Source organism: Ornithodoros turicata, chromosome 1 (assembly GCF_037126465.1).
Source record: "Ornithodoros turicata isolate Travis chromosome 1, ASM3712646v1, whole genome shotgun sequence".
Classification (NCBI taxonomy): domain Eukaryota; kingdom Metazoa; phylum Arthropoda; class Arachnida; order Ixodida; family Argasidae; genus Ornithodoros; species Ornithodoros turicata.
In genome coordinates, this window is record NC_088201.1 from 50,594,312 (window position 1) to 50,622,047 (window position 27,736).

General features: G+C 47.5%; 1 protein-coding gene across 1 annotated transcript; it reads left to right on the plus strand.

Annotated features, from left to right (window-relative positions):
• Nucleotides 1–11,187: 11,187 nt before the first annotated feature.
• Nucleotides 11,188–27,710, plus strand: LOC135378242 (dipeptidyl peptidase 1-like). The gene is made up of 8 exons (XM_064611205.1): nucleotides 11,188–11,402; nucleotides 15,430–15,553; nucleotides 21,159–21,326; nucleotides 22,578–22,736; nucleotides 24,502–24,620; nucleotides 25,650–25,781; nucleotides 25,831–26,002; nucleotides 27,332–27,710. The coding sequence occupies exons 1-8, from the start codon at nucleotides 11,249–11,251 to the stop codon at nucleotides 27,669–27,671; spliced, it is 1,368 nt and encodes a 455-aa protein (XP_064467275.1). The 5' UTR covers nucleotides 11,188–11,248; the 3' UTR covers nucleotides 27,672–27,710.
• Nucleotides 27,711–27,736: the final 26 nt, after the last annotated feature.

A 27,736-nucleotide genomic window follows, 5' to 3' on the forward strand; every position in this document is an offset into this window, starting at 1 on the left:
AAAATGCTCTTACAGAATACGCTGCAGTTGAGTTTCTGTAGGCATGGTTGTTGTTAATGCTAACTGTTCAGATTTATGACGTGCTCAACATTGAATACCTCACAAACAAAAGTTCTTGCGTGAAACATATTCTTATGCAAACAAGTCCTTCGACGGAAGGAAATACAACCAGCCCGTCCCATCTGTAGACCACGAAATGCAGAGTAAATCAGAATCGCTTGCAAGCGCGAAGCTGCTTTGAATAATAATAGTAATGATAACGAAGAACACGAGTTGAAACACAGTACAACAAAACATTACACTACCCAGTCTTGTACGGTAACTCGTGGAAACAAATCGAGCAACAAAGGGAGACAGCTTCCAAATATCGCAGTCGCACTCCACAACGCACCTGCTTTGTTGTCAGATTGCCAACACGTAAATATAACTGCAACTGACGTAAATATGATTGCAACGCCAGGCATCCACCAGACACTTTCCATTGGTGACGACGATACAACCAATACAACGTTGCGGTGAATCCCTAGAGGCCACGTAACTCGTCAGCAGAAACCTCGTAGCCACGGAGATGCTTGGCTTCCTTGTTATGAACGGCAGCCGAGCAGAAGACGGTTACATTCGATGAAAAAGTGCAGCTCACACGTCATACCTGCCAGCGCAAGTGCAGTAAACGATTCACACACAAAAAGCTGTTCATTATAGCGTGTTATCCGAACGTCAGAACGCCTGCGACCAAGACAAACGTAATGCTTTACCCCTCAGACGCGACCAGAGACCTTGTGACGTTCTAGATGCGACTGGGGGGAGTGACGTAGGTGGAGGAAAAGAGCGATGTCTGCCTGGGGACCTTGCCGCCAACACTGAGAGTGTTGGCGGCAAGGTAGATGCGACTGGCTGGAGCCCGCGGCAGCGGGCTCAGCTGCCTATGGCGAGCATTACTTGCCATTGCGCAACACCGGTGACGTAACGCGGGTCGGAAAACAGTCCGTACAGTTGTTCAATATACAGGAGAATGCGCGCGGGAGAGGAGGAATGCGGAAGAGACACTTCAGGCGCGCTTCTCACAGAGTGGAGCGATTACGCCCGGAAAAATTTCTGGCATATTAGTTTCTCGGCGGGAAGAACAGCTTCCAGCAAGAAAAAAAAAGAGTGGGGGTTCGGGAAATTTCATAGTCCCTTTAAGAAGGATGCCGTTTGCTTCGACCATGCGCGTCTGCGTGAATGCTAGAGTGAGCGGAATGTAGAATGCAGAGAGTGTGAATGCGCGTCCTGTGCATATGAATGGGTCTCGGTGCCTTAATGGGATGGTCACCGGCATGACATAACTGGTAGGACTGCAGTCGAATAGTTCATGGTATGCGCTCACTTGGGTGTGTGTACTGAAATAAACACTTCAAAATGAAACAGTAAAAAATCCACGCTTAAAATTCCACTCGCGAAAATCCATCTGCTGAAATAAACCATTTAAGAATCCACGCTCTTAAAATCCACTCTGTCAAAATAAACCGTAGTTAGGCGAAGCGTGGCGCGCGGAAGTCTGCCGTACACGCTCAGAAAAAAGGGTGGAGTAGTTACACCTTTTAGGAGGTAATAGTTGTTGCATATGTTGTGCCTAAAAGGTTGCGAAGTTCTACCTGCTACCTACGAATGATAGGGTTACCGCTTCTGATTCGGTGAGCGAGGGAGGCGTACGCCTTTTTGTAGCAATTTGGATATATGATAATTGCTTTTGCCACCTTTTTACACCCTTTATCAGACGCTATGTTGACGCTATCAGACGCCTAGGTGGTAACTATAGAAGTTACCACCTTTTCCACCCTTTTTTCTTAGAGCGTGCGTTTGTCTGTGGGCAACAGGATGTTCTGTTCAACGAAATCCACAATATTGACGTTCTCTATTCACATCTGTTCCATAATTAACTCGGTTTCTTCCAATAATAGTTGAGGAAATCGAAATATTCAGTTTCAGAGTGAGACGACGACGCGTATGAATACAAGAATAACACACACGTTCCTGAGTTGTGCTAGTGGAACACTGTCATTCCTATACCGGGTGTTTCAGTTAAATCCCCGGGCTAAATAATTCGCGAACGGGTGCACCAATCCACGAACTTTCTTTTTTACAAGCATCTGTCCGATACCACCTACAAGCTGCACACCGTGTGAATGAGTGGGAGGCTCTCATTATTAAAATAAAAATGCAAATGAGTTTCGTAAAAAGCGTAACTTCTGAAGCAGGGCGCTGTCGGCATTAAAATGGGTACTACCCCTTTTGAGACCTTCAATGAACACCTTTTAGAGAAAAATCTGCCACCGAAGCGGGTCATTTGTTGCAGTAATTAATTGGTTTCGGTTTACGTATTTTTGTCGCGGCTGGTCGCGGCGCAGCGCAAAAGGACGCTCTTTCACTCCCTTATCCATCAATAAATTACGTCCTTACATTAATGAATTACACCAATGAATTACACCAATGAAATACGCCCTTTTGCGCTTCGCCGCGACCAGCCGCGACAAAAATACGTAAACCGAAACCAATTAATTACTGCAACAAATGACCCGCTTCGGTGGCAGATTTTTCTCTAAAAGGTGTCCACTGAAGGTTCCAAAAGGGGTAGTACCCATTTTAATGCCGACAGCGCCCTGCTTTAGAAGATACGCTTTTTGACGAAACTCATTTGCATTTTTATTTTAATAATGAGCGCCTCCCACTCATTCACACGGTGTGCAGCTTGGAGGTGGTATCGGACAGATACTTGTAAAAAAGAAAGTTCGTGGATTGGTGCACCCGTTCGCGAATTATTTAGCCCGGGGATTTAACTGAAACACCTGGTATACGCTGGAAGGCCTCATGGCATAAAGGCAGTCATGGGTAAGTTGCTACAGAAAAGTAACGAAGTTACAGTTAGCCTGCAACCATAGTAATTGAGTTACGGTTGCATTTACTCTTTTTGAAATATAACCACAGCTACAGTTGCCACGTTAAAGTAACTTAGTTACTTTACAGTTACATTCTCAGAAAAAAAATGGAATAAATGCGCGGACATTTACGAACAGAACGCTGGACTGTCAACAGATTTAATGAAAGAGCAAGGCGTGATGAAAGGTTTGCAAAGCTCCGCAACGCCACTTGTAGGATTTGTTTTTGCATTTGTACTGGCATATAGATACTTATGCCTTGTTATAAGCAATGGATTTCCCATGGACTCCAACCGCACGGTGTGTGTTAGTCTAAGGCCATCCTGTATGCGTATGAGGTGACAAAATTGGTGGAATTCGTTGTTGGGAAACACGGCAGCGTATACTCGAAGCCTCGGCAAAACGACGCCAGGAAGCCGACGCGTGGTAAATATTGCCGTGCCTGAGTAAATTAGCTACAGTTATATTTTGCAGTTAGTTTAACCAAAAGCGGGAACTAGTTACAGTTACACTTGTAACTTCCCAATGGAAAAAACAAAATTAGTGTGAAATCGTGCCAATGCATCAGCTGATCTCAAACGTTGTCGGCCCAACCTCCTCGAAAGTGTTTGGCCCGAGAATGGATTTGGACATTCGCCTCAACCGGGCCAACTTGCTGTTACCAACATTGGGCCATCACACAAAGCCGACCTGTAGACGACATAAGGCCACGCTGTAGCCAATCTAGACCCAACAGTGGGTGAAAATAGGGCTACAGTTGGCAGAGAACTGTTGGCTGGCTACTGTTGGTAGCCCTTGGCATAGAGCCAGTACTACTAATGAGTCAAGCATGGGCTAAGTCTGGACCATCAACCATGCTGCAGGCTTTTGCGGAACACGCCATAGCTATAATTAAGTAACTATACTATAAGAGCTACCCAATTCTAGAGCAGGTAAGGTTATTGAGAGGAACACAACGAAAGAAAATGGCAGATATTTATTGCAGGCAACACATGTGTACACTGAACCTCGGAGTCTTATGAACTTACTGCTTACTTATACTCTTCACACGATATGAAACATTTGCTTGTACTTGACAGTCTTGACTTGTCAATTTGTACTTAATTAGACTTAATCACTGACTAGAAAAGCTGCTGAACCAGCGTAGCAGCATGATAAAATATGCCGGGATAATTAGTCTGCCGAATCGGTATCTTGAACAGATGCACCTTTAAAGAGGCATTAAAATGGAAAAACAAGTTCACTTCAAATTACGTTACACGCTATGTTAATTTCGTACTTGTTATCATGATTCAAAACTATGATTCCGTTATGGAGCTACAATCTATATTATACCGGACTCTTTCTTGATTCGGCTCTAAGCAGTGAACGTCGTTTCAGCTCGTGCACCGGTGTAAAAAGTCCATGCTGGGCGTGCACGCGTGTGCCACGCCATGGAGCAGTCCCGGTGAAAGGTACAGCGTGCGTTGTGTGCGTTGCGAAGAGGAGCGGCATCACTGTCCGAAGGACGTGAAGATAAATGTTGTCACTGGAACAATCGCAAGAACCGTTGTGGGCTACAATTCAGTGAATCGGTATTGGAAAATGTAGCAGTGCCCATCATACCGCGTATACATAAACGGACAACTACCATCGGACACGTTCCAAATCCACATGGACACGAAAGGTATGCGCGCGCTTCTCCTGCTGTCTCATTGGACGCCGCCAATCTTTGCCTCTTGGCCATTCGTTGCCGGCAAAGACGTCTCCGTTTTCATTGCGTTTTTCTTCTAAACGGCAGCGTTGTGCGAACTAATTTTGTTTCAGTTGTGCCAACTGAAACACAAACTTTCATTTAGAGCAAGTCCCTGTTTTGGACACCAACCAGCCACTTCTCTATGACTGCACTGACATCTCTTGCGTAAGAGATAAACTGATGTTCTGAGGCTGGAACGACATAGAAGGGACAGATACAAACAAAGCCTCAAATTGCCTAAGAAATCTCTTGCGTCGCTGCCCTGTAGTGAGTCTTGAGGCAGCCTGCTAATGGAGAAGAAACCATGTACGAGGGGTGTTCAAGTCAGACCGGGGCTTTCTGTCTCCTGAGTGTACAAATGGCTCACGCTACTACGCTACTTGTTTTTCGTCATTTTCACACGCGACAGGCCTCCGCGTTCACCACGTGGTGGTCCAAAGTTTGTGCAAAACCGAAGACACGTATGGACAAGATGGCCGACAACCAGGTGAGCGCACACATCGAACAGCGAATTGTCATGAAGTTTCTCGTGAATGAAGGCGTAAAGTCATCTGAAATTCACAGAAGACTTCAGGCTCAGTATGGCCACGATACACTTAGCCGCAGAAAAGCGCTTGAGCGGTGCAAACGGTTCCGAGAAGGCCGTACATCACTGCAGGACGATCCCGGCAGGCGCGGCTCAGAGCCCAGTGTCAGAGTTCCTGAGAACATCCAACTTGTGGAGCGCCTGATCCTCAAGGACCGACGGATAACATGTCTCGAACAGGCTCGAAAGACGGACATTTCTGTGGGAACGTTGAACACTACCATTCATGAACACCTCCAGTTTCGGAAAGTTAGTGCCCGATGGGTCCCGAGGCAGCCCTCCGTGTTTGACCGGCAGAGAAGACTGGAAATCTCCCAAGAGCTAAGGTACCGTTTCGGCACTGAAGGACAGCCGTTCCTGGATTGGATCATCACGTGCCATGAAAGGTGGGTGCACCATTTCACTCAGTGGAAGCATCCGGGCGCGCCAACTCCCAAGAAGTTCCGAAGCACCCCATCTGCGGGTAAGATCATGGCCACAGTTTTCTGGGACAAGGCTGGCGTTGTTCATGTTGATTTTCTGCCCAGTGGTACCACCATCAATAGCGCATATTACTGCAAGGTTCTCAGGGATGTGCATAAGGTGCTGAAGCAAAAGCGTCCGGGCCTCATCACCAAAGGAGTCCTCCTCCTACAGGCCATCCGTGAGTGCACTCATGAGGTTCTTACCCTCATGAGGTCTGCTGTGAGTGCACTCATGAGGTCTTACCCTCACGAAGTCACCCGTGAGTGCACTCATGAGGTTTTGCCCCTCATGAGACCTCCTGTGAGTGCACTCATGAGGTCTGAGGGGCGCCAGGTCTGTGTGAGTGAAGTCACTGGTGAGGCCTGAGGGGTGTGAGGTCAGTATGAGTGCATTCAGAAATGAGGTGAAATGACGCTTACGAGACGTGGGCAAATTATGAAGGCACTAGTGGGTTCCAGCGACCCAGCTACCGGCAGGGTGCACTTTAAAGGGCTGGTGTTCCCGTTTTTAGCAATTTCGTCTACGTCGCGCTGGGAACACAGCCAAGCGTCCTGAGCTGACGGATTAGTTGGTGATATGGTTCCAGTGACCCATCTACCGGCAGGGTGCACTTTAAAGGGCTGGTGTTCCCGTTTTTAGCAATTTCGTCTACGTCGCGCTGGGAACACAGCCTAGCATCCTGAGCTGACGGATTAGTTGATGATATGGTTCCAGCGACCCAACTACATGCAGTGTGCACTTTAAAGGGCTGCTGTGCCCGTTTTTAGCAATTTCGTCTACGTCGCGCTGGGAACACAGCCAAGCGTCCTGAGCTGACGGATTAGTTGATGATATGGTTCCAGCGACCCAACTACATGCAGTGTGCACTTAAAGGGCTGTTGTGCCCGTTTTTAGCAATATCGTCTACGTCGCGCTGGGAACACAGCCAAACGTCCTGAGCTGACGGATTAGTTGGTGATATGGTTCCAGTGATGCACCTACCGGCAGAGCGCTCTTTAAAGGGCTGATGTGCCCGTTTTTAGCAATTTCGTCTACGTCGCGCTGCGAACACAGCCAAGCGTCCTGAGCTGACGGATTAGTTGATGATATGGTTCTACCGACCCAACTACACGCAGTGTGCACTTTAAAGGGCTGCTGTGCCCGTTTTTAGCAATTTCGTCTACGTCGCGCTGGGAACACAGCCAAGCGTCCTGAGCTGACGGATTAGTTGATGATATGGTTCCAGCGACCCAACTACATGCAGTGTGCACTTTAAAGGGCTGCTGTGCCCGTTTTTAGCAATATCGTCTACGTCGCGCTGGGAACACAGCCAAACGTCCTGAGCTGACGGATTAGTTGGTGATATGGTTCCAGTGATGCATCTACCGGCAGAGTGCTCTTTAAAGGGCTGATGTGCCCGTTTTTAGCAATTTCGTCTACGTCGCGCTGCGAACACAGCCTAGCATCCTGAGCTGACGGATTAGTTGGTGATATGGTTCCAGCGACCCAACTACACGCAGTGTGCACTTTAAAGGGCTGCTGTGCCCGTTTTTAGCAATTTCGTCTACGTCGCGCTGGGAACACAGCCAAGCGTCCTGAGCTGACGGATTAGTTGGTGATATGGTTCCAGTGACCCATCTACCGGCAGGGTGCACTTTAAAGGGCTGGTGTTCCCGTTTTTAGCAATTTCGTCTACGTCGCGCTGGGAACACAGCCTAGCACCCTGAGCTGACGGATTAGTTGGTGATATGGTTCCAGCGACCCAACTACACGCAGTGTGCACTTTAAAGGGCTGCTGTGCCCGGTTTTAGCAATTTCGTCTACGTCGCGCTGGGAACACAGCCAAACGTCATGAGCTGACGGATTAGTTGGTGATATGGTTCCAGTGATGCATCTACCGGCAGAGTGCTCTTTAAAGGGCTGATGTGCCCGTTTTTAGCAATTTCGTCTACGTCGCGCTGCCAACACAGCCAAGCGTCCTGAGCTGACTGATTACTTGGTGATATGGTTCCAGCGACCCAACTACACGCAGTGTGCACTTTAAAGGGCTGGTGTGCCCGTTTTTGGCAATTTCGTCTATGTCGCGCTGGGAACACAGCAAAGGGTCCTGAGCTGACTGATTACTTGGTGATATGGTTCCAACGACCCAACTACCGGCAGGGTGCACTTTAAAGGGCTGGTGTGCCCGTTTTTAGCAATCTCGTCTACGTCGCGCTGGGACCACAGCCAAATGTCCCAGGCAAAGCTCAGGAGGCTTTGCTGTGTTCCCAGCGCGACGTAGACGAAATTGCTAAAAACGGGCACACCAGCCCTTTAAAGTGCACCCTGCCGGTAGTTGGGTCACTGGAACTATATCACCACATAATCAGTCGTCTCAGGACGTTTTGCTGTGTTCCCAGCGAGACGTAGACGAAATTGCTAAAAACGGGCACAGTAGCCCTTTAAAGTGCACCTGCCGGTATTTGGGTCGCTGGAACCATATCACCAAGTAATCAGTCAGCTCAGGACGCTTCGCTGTGTTCCCCGCGCGACGTAGACGAAATTGCTAAAAACTGGCACACCAGCCCTTTAAAGGAGCATTAAAGTGGTATCTAACATGGCCCAAAACTGCTGTCATCTTGTAAAGCAGTATGTGAAAAGCATTCCCACAAAATATTGCTGTCCAAAGTTGTATCACCACGGTGCAATTAATTTGGAAAATCGCTGCCGCGGTGACAGGCCGGAGCGCTCCAACTGCAGACCACACCCACTCTAGTGTGACGTTCGTGGTAGAGAGCCCCTCACTCGTTCGTAGGAAAAACCGTCTGCTACGAACATTGCTAGCTGCTTCTTGTTGACTTCTATTACTTATATGATTTATATCACGTTTTCTTTAAAAGAAGAAGCATATACGCAGCCTGAGAAAATAAGATTACGATCACAAGAGTAATATATCCGTGGCTTCTGTGCAATCTCAGAATTCACAGCAGCAGAAAGCTATTGCGAAGCGGTATTGTGGAAGCGGTATGGTGGCGCCACCTGTTAGCCACTGAACCAACTGCGCGGTGAAAACTGTCGGACAGGCTGCACACTGTCGAGAAGCACGGGTTTTTTGCTGTACAAACGCAGTTAATTTCGGGCAGGCACCACTCGTTCTTCCCGTGGTGCCTGCGGTCCCAAAAAATCGTGGTTGTGTCGTTGACAGCCTTCAAACCCTCCGTTTCGGACATCACGAAGCCAGAGAACGCATGGCGTCTCCCAAGCGGTAGCAGACGCTCCGACCTGGGCGATGTTGCTCACCTCGATCATGTGATCCCAAGTCCAATGAGGAGCGTCCTCACCACTTGCGTCACATAGTGACGTGTGTGGTGGCGCTCATCACGTGCCTATCGTGAAGGCGAAGGAGGGTGTTTCGCGCGCGGGAGGTTCGGGGAGCTATTACAGGCGTCCCAATTTAGCTACGGTTGCACTAATTGTGGGAAAACTGTTTTCGGCCGCCTAACATTCCATACTGACCAAAAACAGAAAAAAAGTTGTGGGCCTCTAGACTGCTCCTTTAAAGTGCACCCTGCCGGTAGTTGGGTCGCTGGAACCATATCACGAAGTAATCAGTCAGCTCAGGAGACGTTGTTGTGTTCCCAGCGCGACGTAGACGAAATTGCAAAAAATGGGCACAGCAGCCCTTTAAAGTGCACCCTGCCGGTATTTGGGTCGGTGGAACCATATCACCAAGCAGTCAGCTCAGGACGCTTTGCTGTGTTCCCAGCGCGTCGTAGACGAAATTGCTCAATACGTGCACACCAGCCCTTTAAAGTGCACACAGCCGGTAGTTGTGTCGCTGGAACCATATCATCAATGCCTTCACAATTTGCGCACGTCTGGTATGCGTCATTTGACCTCATTTCTGAATGCCCTCATACTGACCTCACACCCCTCTGGCCTCACCAGTGACTTCACTCACACAGATCTGGCGCCCCTCAGACCTCATGAGTGCACTCACAGGAGGTCTCATGAGGGGCACAACCTCATGAGTGCACTCACGGGAGACCTTATGAGGGTAAGACCCTCATGGGTGAGGGCTTGCGTTTGTGAGTGCCGTCGGGGTGAGGGCGAGTGAGGGCATGTGTTCGTGAGGGCGGGGAAGGTGAGAGCGAGTGAGGCATTTGCCCGTGAGGGCCGTGAGGGTGAGGGCGAGTGAGGTTTCACCAAAATGCCCACCTATTGGCACAGCTCAACTTAGCCGAGCACTGCATACAAAGAATGTAGTTCCGTGGCCGGGCTTATGGCTTTTTTAAACAAACATCTCCACCAACATCTCCATATTTTTCTTTCTTTTCCAATTCAAATTAACAAACGGAAACATACATCAAATAACAGATGACTTTACCAGAAAGATGAGAAAATAACGGATGCAATCAAAGAAGAATCAACGTCGTATGACATGCCAAACGTAGAAAAATTAAAATATCGCCGGTTCCTTCGAGATGATCTGCCATGTTCCCAGGACCCAACCGGCAGCACAGTCTCATGCCTGCACCGCCTAGTGTGTGCCTGGGGGGGGGCTTATATATCGGCGTCACCCCTTTCCTTGATCTCCCCCTGAGTTCAGAGAAATGTTCAAAACAATCTGTCCGTGAACCAGAGAAATTAAATCCCGAGCAGACTAGTAATAATTGTACCTTGATGTTACAAGTAAGGTTTGTCGGCGCAGTGTGCGACATGTTGCACGTGCCGCAGCAACTACAGCAACTATACATCATCTCTTCTCGTCACATCGCCGTGAGGACGCCCATTTGGACGTTGAGTCCTGGCCACAACACTTGCTTAATGAGCAGGACAGTGTGCACAATTTTTTATTTACACGGATGAAATCGCAAGGAAATGACGTGAGAAATGCCACGAACATCGTCACGTCATCACCCCATAACATGCCAGCAGAATTATTGACCCTGGTATCAAAGTGTGCTCTAGACAACGTTCGTGTCATCATTCTGCGCTCTAGTTTGTCAAGTGTTATTTTACGCAAACGGCATGCAAGTCTACTGATGTACACATACAATAGTTAGAACCAATGACATGATAAAAGATGCTTGCAAATCCAAGCTGAGTATGTCAGCCACTTCTCGTGTTCTCAGAGCCGTTATCGTGAACATCTGCCGAGAGGAGGGGGGGGGGGGGTAGGTGAAATCTTATCACTTTTGTGGCTTGGGTTGTACGATAGCACATACTGGACGATGTGAAGCACCGTTTATCCCAAGCCGCACAATGTACTGTAATAGGGGTGGGCGGTATGTGTCTTATCAATTGTCTTTAGTTTTACGAGTCTGTTCAAGGCCTTCCACCTACCCGTTCACCCCTACTACACTCGACTTTCAGTACATTGTGCTACTTGGGTAGCCTACAGCTATCTTCTCTTTTTCTCTGTCTGGTGAAGAATAATGAATGGCGTCCACCCAATCTCAATAGAGTTTGAGACGCCTTTGATAAGCGCGCGGTATCGGTTGTTGTGACAGACCCGTAGAGATAACTGCGCAGCCTTCCAAGTATCGGACGACGGGGCGTCATTTTCTTTGGTCTGCTTGTGGAAGTATGTGGCTTGTAGCTCTTCTGTTCCTAGCGTTGGAAGGAGCGTCTGCGGACACACCAGCCAACTGCAGTTACAATGACATCCAGGGAACATGGACCTTTACTGAAGGCCCCCGCAACGGAACGGCCGGTATGCGTTGCGACGACTGGACGGGAGGTAAGACGCATGCCATAATGGAAGACTCTCCGTCTTATCGTATCAATTGGCGGCGTTGGAATTGAACCAGCAAACATTCTCGGGCAACGTGTCAATGACATACGACCAGGGGCGCGTTGCTGGCATCGGCTGAAGATCACAGCATCGTAACGCCGCTTGCTGCACGAGAACGGACGGTATTACGATGCTGTGGTCTTCAGGCGATGCCAGCAACGCGCCCCAAGACGACCATGGATCATACGATCTTCCCAGCTTCGCCGCACGCCTCCCCCAAAGGAGGCGCCGTGCGCCAGGAACTCAGCCGGGTAGTAAAGCGAGACCTAAAGTACATACAGAGCTCTGAAGAGCAACTTTTTCGGGACTGTTATTATGCCATTTTTCGTTTCTTACACATTGCCTCGGGAAAGCGCGGGTAAGTGAGCGCTTTACACCAATCCTGCCCCAGGCGGAAGTTCGCCTCGGGACGGCTGTGTGTTCCACATCGGTTTCCAAGCATCTGGCAAAAATCTAAGATAAAGCAATTTGGGGGATCCCAAAAAACGTGGAGTATTATTTGTGACAGTGAGACGTAGTAAGAAACTGAGGAACGAAACATTGGAGCTGCTTAGAAAGCATCTCTATATATTGAGAGAGAGAGAGAGATGTGCGTGTAGAGTATATCACTGTTGATATGCTATAAATGAACGTGTATCACAGCACAAAATACGATAGCCTGTAGCTCATGATGCAACGCATTAGGTAATATCCTTACCAGAGGAATACATCTTCAAGACGTATGGAGAGCGCACGTGATGCGCGTGCGTCTCTCGGCAGCAAAATACGCGGGAAAAGGCGTTCCGCTACCGACATGCAGACCTGAACGGTGTCTATGACAGATTGCAACCGAGGTCAGTCGAGAGTCCTGGGAGTGGGTGCACATCCTCCGTCGTATCCTTACGCGTGTCCCAGTTACTCCTCACGTTCCCGTCCGTGTGAATCAAATGGCTGCTATGTGCGTTACAGATGCGGTACCCGCATGCATTTCTTGCTTGAACATTTCCGCGTCAAGCTCTGACGTCAGAGTTGCCAAAGCCGCGTGCATTGTCACTGGTTCTCGAAAGCACATGGCCTCGCCGGCGACCGCTGAACGCTATCCAGATAAAGCTCTCTTAAAGAGGTTCGGACACTTTCATAAATGTAGTTCGTTTATTCATTTTTATTTTGTATTTATATAATTTTATTTCCACATAGTGGCGACGCTACGTGCAAAAAGCTCCGCCGGAGCTTGAGAAAGGCCCCTGGTGCCTACAGCAGTGGCAGCGATCATAACAAAAAAAAAAGAAAAGAAAACGAAACAGAAAAAAAAAAGATTTCGCGCATATTGCAAACATATTCAGGGATCATCAAGAAAACCAATTTACTTCACGCATTGAAAAATACATTCATACATTGCAAGGATCTTTTCCAAGGATCCAATTTAAAAAAATAGTTTTTTGAACTTTTTGTTTGTTGGCATGGGTGTGCTCAGTCAATCCAAATTCGTTTAGTACACGTGGTAAGAGATAAGATATGCTTTCTGACCCATATGTTCTCACTCATTGGTGAGACCACCTGGTGTCTCCCCTAGCGTTATAGCACCGTCTCTGTTGGAAAAGATTTGCTATTTCCTAAAATTCCGAGCTGCTATTACGAGTGACTTTCTGTAAACACAAACATTTGTATCGGAAAAACTCAGCAACCGGGACTATTCCATATTGCTTAAAGTACCCCTTAGCACAGCTGCGAACTTGGGAGCATTGGTAAGCGCCGCGCTTCTATCCGCCACACCGTTTCGCGAGGCACTCAACAAACAAAACAAAGAAATACGTCCACTTTTCTTTCAGTGAACACGTGCGGGGAGCTTGTTTCCTTTGTCTTCTACTCGTGATATACGAGCTCTCGAACACGCTCCCGAGCAAAGCGCAGACATCATAGAGCTGAGTGGAGTCCATTCCCATTCGCAGCCGTAAGCACGTGACTTCTCGTGTGCTGCCTCACTGGCGGCGGCGGCGAGGGCTGTGATGTCAGAGCCGCAGGAGTTTTGGTATTCACGGTGCCTATTTTCTCCGCTTCTATTATCCTCTTCGCTGTGAAACGTTCAATGCATGTTCACAACGATGCAAAGAACCGTCTTTTACGTTTATCTGGGATAACCTGGGATGACTTGTCGCAACCCCTGTAATGCCCTCTATTTCTCCTTCGTCACGTGGACATATGGAATCGTGATGCCGTAGGCTTCAGACGGTCGCCGCATACGATTCCAAGCACAGGCTTTCCGTGGCTACTTGTGTCTGCTATAGCCACTCGAATGAAATTCCCTAATCAAGCATCATGAAAATAGCTGTTTACAGGTACTCGTCTCCATATAGCTGTATGGTCGTTTCTGGCAGACTGTAAAGCCCGGATCCCATAACACGCTATAAGCGACAAAATACCGCGACCGTTCGAGCGACAAGGAAGCTCTGTCGCGGCTACAGAATCTTACCTCTACTCCCTGTATATATTTGTCACTTGTCGTCAGAGACCGTTGCCCGGAGCGTGCCCAACTCCGCTAGATTTGGCGGTATGTAACTGGAGCGAATGAGAAAGGATAGAGATGTGGGGGCAACGGCGTAGCGTGGGTGGCAAGTCAACTTTATTAAAATGAAGTTTTGAGCTTGTAGGTGGGAAGCAGCAGTTTGTATCTATTGTTCTCGCATGTGACCAAAATCTCATGCACATTGTGTGGTAACCCGTCGTAACGGACAGATCTACAGTGCCACCACAGACACGTAGCATAACAAAATTACAGTAGCGTAAATTACTCTCAGGGTTTTTCCTGCGGCGGTTCAATCGAAAGTTGGATGTTTGGAACTAGTTTGCCGCATAATCAATTGAAAAGTACGCATTTTTCTCTCGCAAACGTAGTTTCGTCGCTAGCTGCTGCCTCCTCGCAAATGGATCGGGTAGCTGCACCCGCGACAGGGATATCTACAGCGCGTCGCTTGTCGCGTGGTATGGGATCCCGCCTTTAACGACACGTCGTTTGAGTGATCTGAAATTGTTTGTTCTAGAGGCCTCCACTGAGGCAGCTCAATACGACCTAGAATCTAGGCGGTATTGAACTGCCTCAGTGGCGGGGACGTCTGGCATGATGTCAAAGCCGCTACCGATATTCGGTATTCGCGGTACCGATTTTCTGCCAGTCATTTCGCCCTCCCTGCAAAATTTGGAATGTAGATTCACACCGATGCATATAGTAATCGTCTTTTACGTTTTTATCCGGCATAATCTGGGGTAGACCGCCACAACCCTCTTAATGGAGCAACGCAGTTCCATTTAACGTGGCTCGAAACCATGGTCCAGTAGTTACGTAGTCTATCCAGAGCCACCGTGTATAATATTTCCGCTGCTGTCATGTACTGTCACTACGCAGTCAAAATTAGAAAAACGTCTGGAGAGAGCAGCAATTAGCCCGGTCCGCTCTTCTCGCGTGACGTCAGCAGACTCTGGATGTTAACATCTCTGCGTAGGGATCAATCGTAAGCTCTCATTGGCCACCGTAAATTCGTGTGCTACAGCTATGCGTCTGATTGGCTCTCCCAGCGGGACTGCGAACGTCAGGTCGACTGTAACGTCGACTTCCCTTGTAGACTTGTATGCTTTGTGACGAAGTGGAGGCTTCCAAGAAGGTGCACAGATTAGAGGGTGGTCGCTCTGTCTCTCTCTCTCCCCCCCGCGCGCGCTATAAGTTAGCCGCTCTCGTCGTCATTCAACGCCAACATTGAATGTCATTCAACATTCAACCCAACATTCAGTCGCCAACTTGACGTCATTCACCGCCTGCTCCCACAAAGAGGAGTGAAACGATGGTTGTCGGAAACGAGCGTATCACGTGACACCGTCACGGACATACGATTTACTGAACCTTACTCGCTATTTGTAGGATGCATAAATAAAGGCACCTCCAGCACCAATGGTCGTCAACCTCGTTTTAAATGTCTAATGCCGTAATTGTGGCTAATTTCAGAAGGAGGAACGCCCGTGGAAATCACACTAAGCTTTCCGAATGTAGCTACTGACAACCTTGGCAACGAAGGCACCTGGACACTCGTCTATAACCAAGGCTTTGAAGTCGCAATCAACTATCGCAAGTGAGTTCCGCCCTACGTTGTGGAAGACAGAGTAAATTGATATTTTCATTAATGGTGTAGTGGCGGTCATGGTCTCGTGATGTGTATACAAAGTGTAAGCCATTTGGGCGAGGTTATACCTCTCTCGTTTCGTCCTCATTCTCTCACTGAGAATGTCTCTCGATGTTAGGCTTACTTTGTTGTCCAGCGCTGGGCTTATGCCGAGTGAGCGAAGTGATCACGTAAAAGGGACGGTTTGAAAGAACGCAATTCATTGTTATCATAATTCGCAAAGTGTTTGCTACCTGCTCTTCGAGTATTTGGTACAGCCCAAATCATACTTGCCTGCAACACGAGGCCTGTGTAGTACCTGACGAGACTCGAACACCTAGTAAACGAAGCGGTCGGACTCACCGCTTTGCTTGAGAAGGAACTGCTGAAGTTAAGATTAAGTTATTTAGTTATTTTTCGTCAGGTAGTTGCAATTATTATACAAATACACACAACGCAATTTGGTACTTCAACCAGATGTGGTTGGACTACTGCCCATCACTGGCTGTATTAATTCAGCATCTGCATGTTGGCACCTTTGTTCTCTTGAAAGAATTGACGCCAACGTACTAAATTAAGCTACTAGGGCGTCAGATACACAACAGTGCTCATAGTATTGCACAGGGTGTTTCACGAAAATCCCCCGGCTGAATAGTTCGTGAACGGGTGGCGCTAGCGAAGAAATTTCTTTTTGGTAAAGATCCTTGGGACATCGGCTATGAACTAAGTAGTGAGCGGCTCATTTGCATACGCTCGCTAATTAAATAAACATCCTAACTTTTAAATTTTACTTCGCACGCTTACTGAACCTCTGTTTTACGCATCGGGACCTTCAGCGAAAAATATTGCAAGAAAAAAAACCGCGTCGACACTTAGTGATTTTTCCGAGTAATTAATTGGTTTCGGTTTACATATTTCTTGCGCGGAGCAGTGCACCAATGCGCTCTTTGGATCAGCTATCCGGCTGTCAATTTCATGTTCATCCGCCTGGTTGACACACGGGGGTGACGGAAGATAAGGAACAGCCGCAAGCCCGTAGGAGATGCTTTGGAGTTCCTTCTCCTTCTCTACACTCTTGTCATTCGCGATGACAGTTGACTAGGGGCATGCTATGTGGTGCAGTTAATTTTGATGAATGTATCCCACTAGTTCACAGCGCCCGCGGCGCATTCGTCATCATCAATGATAAGAGCACTCTATCTCACACACGGAACGACAGAACCGCCAGCGCTGTTTACCAGTCGCTTAGAGAAGGAATACCGAAGCCTCTATTGCGGCTGTTCCTAATCTTCAGTCGCCCGCGTGCGTGAACCAGGCGGATGAACACGAAATTGACAGCCGGATAGCTGATCCAAAGAGCGCATTGATGCACTGCTCCGCGCAAGAAATATGTAAACCGAAACCGATTAATTACTCGAAAAAATCACTAAATGTCGACGCGGGTTTTTTCTTGCAATATTTTTCGCTGAAGGTTCCGATCCGTAAAACAGAAGTTCCGTAAGCGTGCGAAGTAGGATGTTTATTTAATTAGTGAGCGTATGCAAATGAGCCGCTCACTACTCAGTTCATGGCTGATGTCCCAAGGATCTTTACCGAAAATAAATTTCTTCGATGGCGCCACCTGTTCACGAATTATTCAGCCGGGGTATTTTCGTGAAACACCCTGTATACGCTTAATGACGAACGTGTGCCGTGGTGTTAAAGCCCCGGGACAGATTTCATCTTGGTAGTGAAGATCTGATTGGCTGAAGTGTGAGAAAAAGGGGCAATCAATGACGAAATCGCAATAACAAAATAAGACAATGAGCTTTCTTGGCCGGCCCGCTTTGAGAGGAGCTCTGCGTGCGTTTATCTATTTCTGCAGAGGCGGCATTCGTCCCCTACAATCATCACCGCAGGGTTCATCCGTTGCATTGTGCGGGCCTTGTTGTATTTAATTGTATGGTGCTATCACGTGGAAGATATAAGGGTCTCGAAAAATAAACTCCGTAGAAATGAGCGAAATTAGATAAGCCCAAAAGGAAACAAAGACAACGCGTTCTGATAACGAGACCCCATTCGTTCAATCGAATCATACCTTCCAACTTTGTCTCTAACCGTTATTCGAGATTTCTGATAACCCAATACCGATGCTCATTTGCGTGAATCCATGTTATAGAGACCGGCATGGGGTAGAGTATGGGTAAAGAGTTGAACGGGGCAGACTATAGCCCGTGGCGATGAGACACTCTAATCATCATCATCCAATTAAAGTTGCTGCTTTCGGATGGTGGCCTATAGAGTACGGTGAGAAGGAGCACTGTAGAAGATTGGAAATCCTGAGCGTAAACAAATAGCACAACGACTCTAAACGAGTGCTAAGCTCTCCCGAGTACATTGCTTATTTTTGGCAGAGATGAAGCAATGCTTAGGTGGTCTGTGACCGATGCGGCTTTACTACACCCACTTGTGGCTAACATACGGCATGATGCCTGGGCTCGAATAGATCATCAGGATGTACTCTACAACACATTCCGACAGAGGCGGAGAGTTCATTTTCCCGGGGGAGGGGGAGGGGGGGCAAGGGCGCACCGCGAAGTAAGTACTCTGGACGGGGGGGGAGGGGGGATATGTTTATTAAGAAAAAAAAAAGAAAGGTAAGCCAGATGAATGTCGGCTAGTTATTCAAAAAAATGTGAAAGGGGAAGACAAAAAAGGCAAAGAAAAGAAGAAAGCAAAAGAAAACAAAAAGAAGGAAAGAAAAGGAAAAGAAAAATGGAGAACATAAAACTAAAGCTGAAGAATCACACACTCTGGCGGGATCCTATGATGTATGCAGAAGTGGTATAGAAATAAGAGGAAGAAAGAAGAGAAAAAAAAAAAAAAAAGAAACAGAGAACGTAAACAGTGAACATGTGCACAACTGAAGGCATTACGCCTTTGAAAACTGAGTGCAAAAGGAACAAAATGCATTGAATCCTCGGTGTTTGACCCGAAATGCGCGCAATATAATGAATATGGTCAATGAAACGGAGCAGCGGGAGTTGAACCCGCTCCCAACGCATATGTGTTCCGTAGATCCTACAGTTACACCTCACTGGCAGCTGCTGGTACCTTTTCGACTGCTTCGTTTCATTGATCTGATTGCTTTGGGCGAAATTCAGGCTATGTGTTGTGTCATCCTCTGTGTTTCTTCGCCTCACCTTCTACCGTGATAATGAGTATGATGGCCGGATACATATTTTACAAATTGCAAGGTGCATTTTTGGGGTTGGTGCCTTTTCGCTCTTTTGACCCGGGCGCGCCAAGCCCCAAATGTTGGTGTCAGTCTCTTAGCGGGACTTCCCGGGGGAGGCGCCCCCCCCTACTTCATGTTTCGGGGGGGGGGGGGCGAAACTACTCAGCGGAAGCTGGCGCAGTCACGTGACCGGAACCGAATCACAAAGGCTCCGACGGCGTTAGTGAGAGCACTCAAGAGAGCTCCAAATGAACCAGTGGAATGCAGCGAGAGTGCTCTGTTTCGACCAGTCGAAGGTGAAACGTTGCTCCAGAGAGATCGTAAGCAACCAGTCGAAGACACCATTAGGAAATTGTAAGCGGCCCCCAATTCGGACTCCGTATGCCTGTTAGTTAATCAGATATCAGCAACGTAATGTCAGCCGCTCCGAAGGAATCAGGCGATTGGTTTATGTTTTCGGAAACGTTATCGCGAAACTTGTACAGCTCGAAGCAGAGTTAACTGGAACGCCGCTTCGACCAGCGGAGCAAGGGGGGAGCCACCCTGGCGGCGTCTAGTAGAAATAAAGGGCGAGGAGGTCTTGACATTTCCATTCTAGTCGGAGGGGTGTTCGCTGTGGCGTGCCGAAGAGTGCGCAATCAGGTTGGCGTTATCAACGCTGGGCTCGTTGGTTTTGGACGACCCTGTCTGAGGGATTGCGAAGAATCGATGATATCCCGATGGCGCGCGCCGGGTTACCACGTGCGAACCAGTCGTCTCTCACCTCTCCTAAACTTCCAAAATTAAAATTAAGGTGAAGTGACCCAGATGAGGAAAATTTTCAGAAAAAGGATTGATGTGGGAGAAAAAAAAATGAAAATGCGATTTACGAAAGGTGGGAGAGGCAAATTTGGGGAACGTGCAGTCGATGTAGGGACGAACCTCCGCTGACGGGCATTGAAGTGAGGACAAAGGTCATAGTGAATTTGTCTAGCTCTGATCATCATTCACTTCACCAATAATAGAAAACCTTCACGGTGCCTCCCTGCACTGTGTGCCAGCATGCACACAAATATTTGTGTGTACTAATTGGCTGTTCTTCCGAGAAGCTCCCGAGAAACGCGAGATGCTACACCATGAAAGCATTGTTTTATTATTATTTAAAAACTCATTACGATGGTTTCGCGATTACCATTGTTAATTATTTCAAGTCTCTTCGCATCCTCTATTCTGAGCACAGTAAATTTTCCGAAAGAGAAGTTGTCATTCATTTCATTCGGTCACATAATGAGCGTTTCGGATGACGCGTGGCCATGCGCCAACCTGTTTCCAGGCGCGTGTCATGACATCGATTCTCCGCATTATCTCAGACACAATCGCCCGCCCAAAACACAAACAGGCGCAGCGTTGATAACGCCAGCTTGATTGGGCACTGTTCGGCACACCACAGCGAACACCCCTCCGACTGGAATGGAAATGTCGAAACGCTCTCTAGACCCTTTATTTCTGCTAAAGGCCGCCAGGGTGGCTCCCCTCTTGCTCCGCAGGTCGAAGCGGCGTTCCAGTTAACTCTGCTTCGAGCTGTACGTTCTCTTAAAACTCCCTGTACTGATTGGTCTCTCCCATACCTCAGCCGGCCAAGGAAATCTGCCTTACCTCCGGAGGATGAAATCTATCCTGGGGGCTTTAAGTGCCACAAGAACGGACATATTCATGGGACATCAACTTCCCCATTTTCGGGAGCACTCGAAGAGTGCAAAAAATTGTTACACGCAAAACTGCGTACGCTTTAGAAATTCATTATGGTCGGGACTCGGGAAGTTTGTCGCTGATGTAAGTTCCAAGCAGTGCAAGCGCCACTTACAAGCAGTTTCATTGCGGTATTACTGCTTTAAAAGATTTTGTGCACGTGATGGTAGAAACGCCACCGTGCTTTGATCGTCCGAACTGCCACCTCCTTCGCCCCCCTCGGTATAGCTCATTCTGTGACGTGTTGGCTTGCTGAGCTTAAGATCGCGGGTTCAAACCCGTCCGAGGACGGTAGCAATGTGGGGGACGTAACCATTGCTTCCAGCACCGTGTGTGGGAGATTTCCGGCGCACGTCAAAAGAACCCAAGGTGCTCGAAATTATCCGCAGTCCTACACGTGCAACATGTCTCCCTATAGGCAGACAAACCGTGCGTGTAATATCGCGGCACTATATCCGCCTCCATCGTAACATTTCATTTTCTACAACTGGCACTGGGGCAGCGCCCAACCTGTTGGGGGGCATCAGCCCCATCTCATCATGGTCTATTTACGTTTGTGCGTGTTCTGTACCTGTGGAGAAGGCAGCGAGGAATAGATGTCTCTTTGTTTCAATTCCCTTTCTTTCGCAGGTACTTCGCCTTTTCGGACTACAAACTGCTCGACGATAAAACCGTGATCAGTTATTGCCACCGAACGCGCCCTGGATGGTCCCATGACGTGCTCGGCCACAACTGGTCCTGCTATCGTGGCCGTAAGACGGGACAGCAAATCACATATGAGCGTCACCTGGAACACGGGTCAGATCGAGATTACAATCTGTTATTTTCTTTCGGACTGATGCATCTATAGTCTGCACAAATACAAATGTATTTGCTTAGTAGAGATATCGCTAACTAGGCGAAACCAAGGCGTAACGGTGTCCATAAGCTGGGATAGTACGTGACCTGCCTAATCATTTTTACAAGGACATAACGTAAAACAACAAGAGCTCGTGTTGTGTACGTTAGGTCCTGTTGTTGCAGTGCTCAAAGCTCTGGCTTCGTCGTCAGAGATTTTGTCCACCAGCTTGCCTGCGTGTATGCTATATTTTATCGTTCACACGTAACACATTCGTGAGGTATAGCCGCAGAAAATAATTTTCTTTACACCTGTGGTGTTGTGTGGACCTGTTGGTAGCGTGTGCGCCTACTGGTTCAAAGGTTGCGGATTCAAACCCGGTCGAGGACTCCAGTAACTCGGTGCCGGGCAGGGTGTGCGTGTGTGTGTGCGTGTGCGTGTGCGTGTGCGTGCGAGTGAGTGAGGTGAGTGAGTGAGGTGAGGTGAGGTGAGGTGAGGTGAGGTGAGTGAGTGAGGTGAGGTGAGTGAGTGAGGTGAGTGAGTGAGGTGAGTGAGTGGGTGGGTGGGTGAGTGGGTGAGAGTGGGTGGGTGGGTGGGTGGGTGAGTGAGTGGGTGAGAGAGAGAGAGAGTCTCATTAACAGTAGAGGTTATTTTGAAATCACTATTGTGACACTAATGAGCAGAACGGCTATGACAACGACATCGGCACCTATTCTGATCAAAAGTTTCCCCGTCCTTTCGTAACGTCCTTTCGTAACGTCCTTTCGTTTGAGACAGTGTTCAAACATTACTTGAAACGTCCAGTGGTACCAAAGATAAAATGAAAGAACAGGATAACTTGCATGTGATTTTCCAAAGCGTCACTCACTCACTCCCGTGGACGAGAATTTCTGCACAGTTGCTTCGCACCGCTAACACGGAATAAAGTGTGAGAGTGAGTGCCGGAGAGAGAGAGTGAGTGTGAGAGTGTGTGTGTGTGAGTGCTTTTTAGTTTCAATGTTACAAAAAAAGTATAAAACAACAGACAAGACATTTTACAGTCCAATACTGAAGAAGGCAGAGTTTCTTCTTCTAACTTTCCCCTAGCAACTAGCTAGCACGTATTTATATAGTCTCTTATCTAATAGCTTAATTTTGTTCACGTTCCCTACTACTTCTGTCAGAACCTTTTATGTTGTGTTTGCATCATACTGCAATCATCTCATTCACAGAATGGAAAATATTGAAGATCCACACAACACTGAGATGTTCGCTGATCTCCTGAACGCCGCCCAAACCTTGTGGAAAGCCAAGGTTCACGAGCCGTTCCGAGGTCTAACCCTAGGTGAGATGTTCCGCATTCGGGGAGGCAAGCGAGGACAAGCTGTTCAGTAAGTAATAATTCCTGGCACAAATTGATTTTATGTTGACCACAACGTCAACACTGGTCGATTCCATGTCAGATCAGGCAGGGTGACCCCATCGACCTCCTAGATTTTCAATATTTTTTAGATTAATAAACGCAGCGCATATGATAATAAACAGCAATAAAACGAGTAATTTCTGCTGAATAATTTTGTGCAAAAAATCGAGAAAACCCGACCCGGAATCCGTGTGTTTCAGTTTTGCCGTTGTTGCACGCGCATATATCCTTAGGTTTGAGACATTCTTGTGATTTTTTTAAATGCTTTTGTATCTTTTAAAACCCGCGAGATATGCGCGTGCCAAAAAGGCCAAACTGAAACAACTCTAATTCAGGGCCAGATTTTCTCGATTTTTTTGCACAGCAACTACTCGGTAGAAATCATTCGTTTTGCTGCTGTTTATCATCATATACGATGAGCTTCTAAATATCATGTTTAAATCGATGACTACACTGTCATCGATGACAACGAGCAAGAATACCAGACTGTCTCGTGACATCGCATAGCAATATGAACCGAATCTGCATCATGCTGTTAAAAGTAAGCAAAAAGAAAGAAGAAACGATGAAACAAGGAATGCAGCAAAATGATGCGGTTAAAAACTGGAAGGGAAACGTCGATGGCGTAATTCAATGTCACAGGTATTACTCCGCTGCCCCTCTGCCTTGTTGAGGTATGGGTTAGGAGAGAGCCGCTTGGAAAGGAACCCTTTATAAGTGGTGAGGCGGTTTATCCAATCGTGGCAAAATAGGCGTGGGTGGTGGTCGTGTAAAAGCAGCTTCTTCGCTGTCATTCATTCCTGTAGGCAGCTCATATAGCCACAGTTGCTTCGCGGCGCTAATACACACAAAAATCAAAAGAAATTGTGAGGTGTCCAAAATAGTGGGTAAAAGTATCCGCTCGTTGGTGGTAGTTAAGGTCATGCTGACGACTGCTGGGAGGTGGTGGGTTCGAATCCTATCCCCGACTGTGCTGTTGAGGTTTTGCGACAGGCTTTCCAGATGATTGTCGGCGCGGTTCCCCCCTGAAGTCTGTCCAGGACGCACACAAACTTCACTGTTCCCCATCTCCTTCCTGCTGACCTCTCTCAATCTGTAGAAGCCTGTAGGCCGCTGATAGCCACAGTTGCTTCGCAACGCTAACACGGAATAAAAAAATGCGGAGCGAGAGAGCATTTTGAACACGTAAAGGTATATAACTACGAATTGTATATTATGCACAATACGTACTTGACAAAAAATAAAATCCATTGATATTATCTGCTCTGTATGTGCCGATGTACAGTTTTGGACAAAAGTTCACGGAACACAGCACTGGCGTATTTCGTCATCGGAACGGCACTCTGCTAGCTATCAGGAAGAGATTGAATGCGAAACGAGTGACCAGCTATTGTATCCCTTTCCCAGTATGTGTGTCCGTGATCTGTTTGTGATCGTCTGTGTTTTCATTGTCTCAGGGTTCAGTCAAATTTGATCATGAGTGTCCGCTCCTGTTTGCTGCTAGCGTGTCGCTCCAACGGAGCAATGCGACACCCCGGTGTTCCTTAAACTTTTGTCCCAAGCTGTACGTGCTTTCGTGCATTGACTTTCATAACCTGCTGTTTGCTACTAGCGCTCAATATAGGAAAAAAAGAAAAGAAGAGACACGTAATATAAGGCATGCTAACAAATGTGGTGGAGTGCAGTAGGAGAATTTTGCCGCAGCATCGATATGTTCTGCATTCCATACACAGGAGTCCCGGCCCAGCACGTGTCACACCATCGGTTGCAGAGGAGGCATCCGCGCTGCCTACGGAGTTCGACTGGCGCAACGTGAGCGGTGTTAACTATGTCTCGCCAGTGCGCAATCAAGGTGAGCACACAAGCACCAGTCACGGGTATGAGCCAGAGAGTCGAACCGAAACGTTTATCGGTTCGGGTTCACGTTCGACGATAAGGGTTCAGTTCGGGTTCAGCTCCGGAAGGCAACTATAAGGGTTCGAACCGGTTTTTTCCAAACGGTTCGGTTCACGAACCTGTTCAGGCGTCACGGGTGGCAATGAAGCATAACAGGCAGCTTAAAGCGTATTTCCGTTTGTGTGGTACTGTGGAAGTGGACAGAAAGGCGTACGGAGGTTCAAAGCTTTTGCGCGATATGAGGGGGGGGGGGGAAGACATTGTATACTCATATGTATGTCTTTGACAATAGTAGTCATAACAGTTAAGTTTCTATCTTTGATCTTATCTTTGTTTGCACTGATGTATGGTACCGCAATTGTTGCGGTGAATCACCTCATCCCATCGACATTCATGTGGTTATTTTTATTTTGCGACTCCAGAAAATCCCGAGAATTTCTGCAGGGCACAATTTTTTCGAACAGGAAGGCTAAGAAGCTAATAAAAGAAAAAAAAAAGGACGAATAAAGTAGTTTCTATGTTCAGGAACAACATGCAAAGTTTCGCCGTATGAACCGTTATTTGAACCGGTTACCGGCATTTTTTTAACGGTTTAGTTCCGGTTCAGCTCCAAGATGGCGTCGACCATTTCGGTTCGGTTCAGTTCCGGTTCTGCAAAAATAACGGTTAATAGCGGTTTTCGGTTCAGGTTCGGTTCGACTCTCTGGATGAGCTGTCTACAAAATGTAATTCAAGATCACGTTATCATTAAGAAAGGCAAACCTTCTAATTAACAGTACAGGTTATCTTGAAATCACTATTATGGCACGAATGAGCAGAACGGCTATGACACCGACATCGGCCCCTATTCTGGTCAAAAGTTTGCCCGTCCTTTCGTTTGAGACAGTGTTCAAACATTACTTCAAACGTCCAGTGGTACCAAAGATAACATGAAAGAACAGGATAACTTGCATGTGATTTTCCAAACACACGCACTTTTGTGCAGGAAGCTGTGGAAGCTGTTACAGCTTCGCGTCAATGGGAATGCTGGAGGCTCGAGTGCGAATTGCCACCCACAACAAGCAGAAGCCGGTGTTTTCGCCACAAGACGTCGTCTCCTGCTCAAAGTACTCGCAAGGTAACAATAGGCTGTTGGAGACCACGTACTGACTGCGCATATTCCACAGGTTGCGACGGCGGCTTTCCATATCTAGTGGCTGGCAAGTACGCGCAAGATTTTGGCGTCGTAGCTGAAGAGTGCAACCCATACCAAGGCGTGGACGGTCCCTGTAGAACAAACCGAACCTGCGAACGTGCTTACGTTGCGCGCTATCACTATGTGGGAGGCTTCTATGGAGGGTTCGTAGTTGGATTACATAATGCCTTCGTTTCGTCCATAGATTCTAATCAACTGCACAGGAAAGGTTATGAGAAAGAAATGTCGCAACATACTTTTCCTATAGAAACACCTTGGAGATGCTTACACCTGAAAAAATTATTGGGCAAGCGTACTCGAACGTACAGACATATTTTCGTAGTAGAACACGGTTAGGTAATATGTCATTTCATCGTAAAATTCCGTTAAAAAAATGCGGTTGCAGCTCCATATAAAAAAAACAAAAAAAACCCCTCAAAATGCTCGAATAGGCCTGGCTAATGGCCTGGGGACCAAGAGCAAACCTTCTGTGAGAGTAGGTACTGAAAAAATTCCACACGCTTTACTGCTGGCTACGCTGAGCTTCGAAATTTTTCACTTCTACGCATTACCCTTTGATATATGGTGGGTAAGGAACGCCAGGGAATTCAGAGTAAACGTTGGTGTTGATGTTGAAAATACTAGGGAGAGGTTGAATTCGTCACACGACAATTTCAGCTACTCCCATAGACAGACCCCCCCCCCCCCCATGAAAAATAAATATAAAAGAGAACCCCTCACTTTCGCGATAACTATTGGCCAAAATCACCGGTTCACGTAGTGAATTACCGCATAGTGAATTACATGGTCCTAATAGACTGACTCCAACGCACACCTCTGAATAAATGTCACAAGAGCTGACAAGGCAGCATCCCTCTTGTCAGATGGCCAAGGACCCAGCACTTTTACGATGTCAAAGGTGCGGTTGTCCTGTCGGTCGAAAGCAGATTTCATGGTAGCCCTTTGAGTTGCGTATCTAGAGCAGTGCACGAGGATGTGCTCAGTGTCCTCTACGGTTGCAAAAAGTGTACAGTTCGCTGAATCTGCCTTCCCAATTTTATGGAGAAATTGGGGCCCGTATGGCAGAGTGAACTTATTATAGAACAAGGTAAACGATTAGGCTTTGTGGTAGAACATGACGAGACGAAAACGCAATTTAACTTTTCCTCTTTAAAAGTGTTGGAAGCTAGCGCTGTCGTCTGTTCGCGTCGTGTTCAATTGCGCTTACGTTTCGTCAAATAGTGTCTAAGCATATTTATAAAGAGATGTCAAAATATCCCCTCGATGACTATCAGGTACCGAGCACTCGTGGAAGAGACATTGCTTCCGCAGTGGCATCGCTTAAATTGCTGAAATTTTGCGTTCGTGGTTCCTGAATGCCAACGGTAACTAGCAGCAAAATTGTTAGCAAATCGCTCGCGAAAATCACACAAGTGACCAATTGCCGAAGTTACGCAATATTTTTTGCAAAAAGAAGGAATATCTTGATGCAGGTGCAACGAAGAGCTGATGCGACTCGCCTTGGTGAAGAACGGACCAGTAGCCGTAGGTTTCGAAGTCTACCCAGATTTCCAAGCGTACTCCGGAGGCATCTACCACCACACAACCGTGCACAGGAATTTCATCCTGGGGCCATTCAATCCCTTCGAACTCACGAACCATGCTGTACTGGTAGTTGGCTATGGTGTGGATGAGGCCACAGGAACCAAGTTCTGGACTGTCAAGAACTCCTGGGGCGAATCCTGGGGTGAAAACGGCTACTTCCGTATCATGCGAGGCAACGACGAATGCGCCTTCGAAAGTTTGGGCCTTGAGGCTTCGCCTATTCCCTGAATTATTTTCAGAATATATCTGTGAATGATCTATTTGTTAGATCATGCAATTCTTCGTTATTTCTC

Coding starts and splice junctions, on each gene's coding strand:
- LOC135378242 (XM_064611205.1), top strand. CDS start 11,249: ATGTGGCTTGTAGCTCTTCTGTTCCTAGCGTTGGAAGGAGCGTCTGCG. Junction 21,327..22,577: donor GAGCGTCACCTGGAACACGG/GTCAGATCGAGA, acceptor TCTCATTCACAG/AATGGAAAATATTGAAGATC. Junction 25,782..25,830: donor CTGCTCAAAGTACTCGCAAG/GTAACAATAGGC, acceptor CATATTCCACAG/GTTGCGACGGCGGCTTTCCA.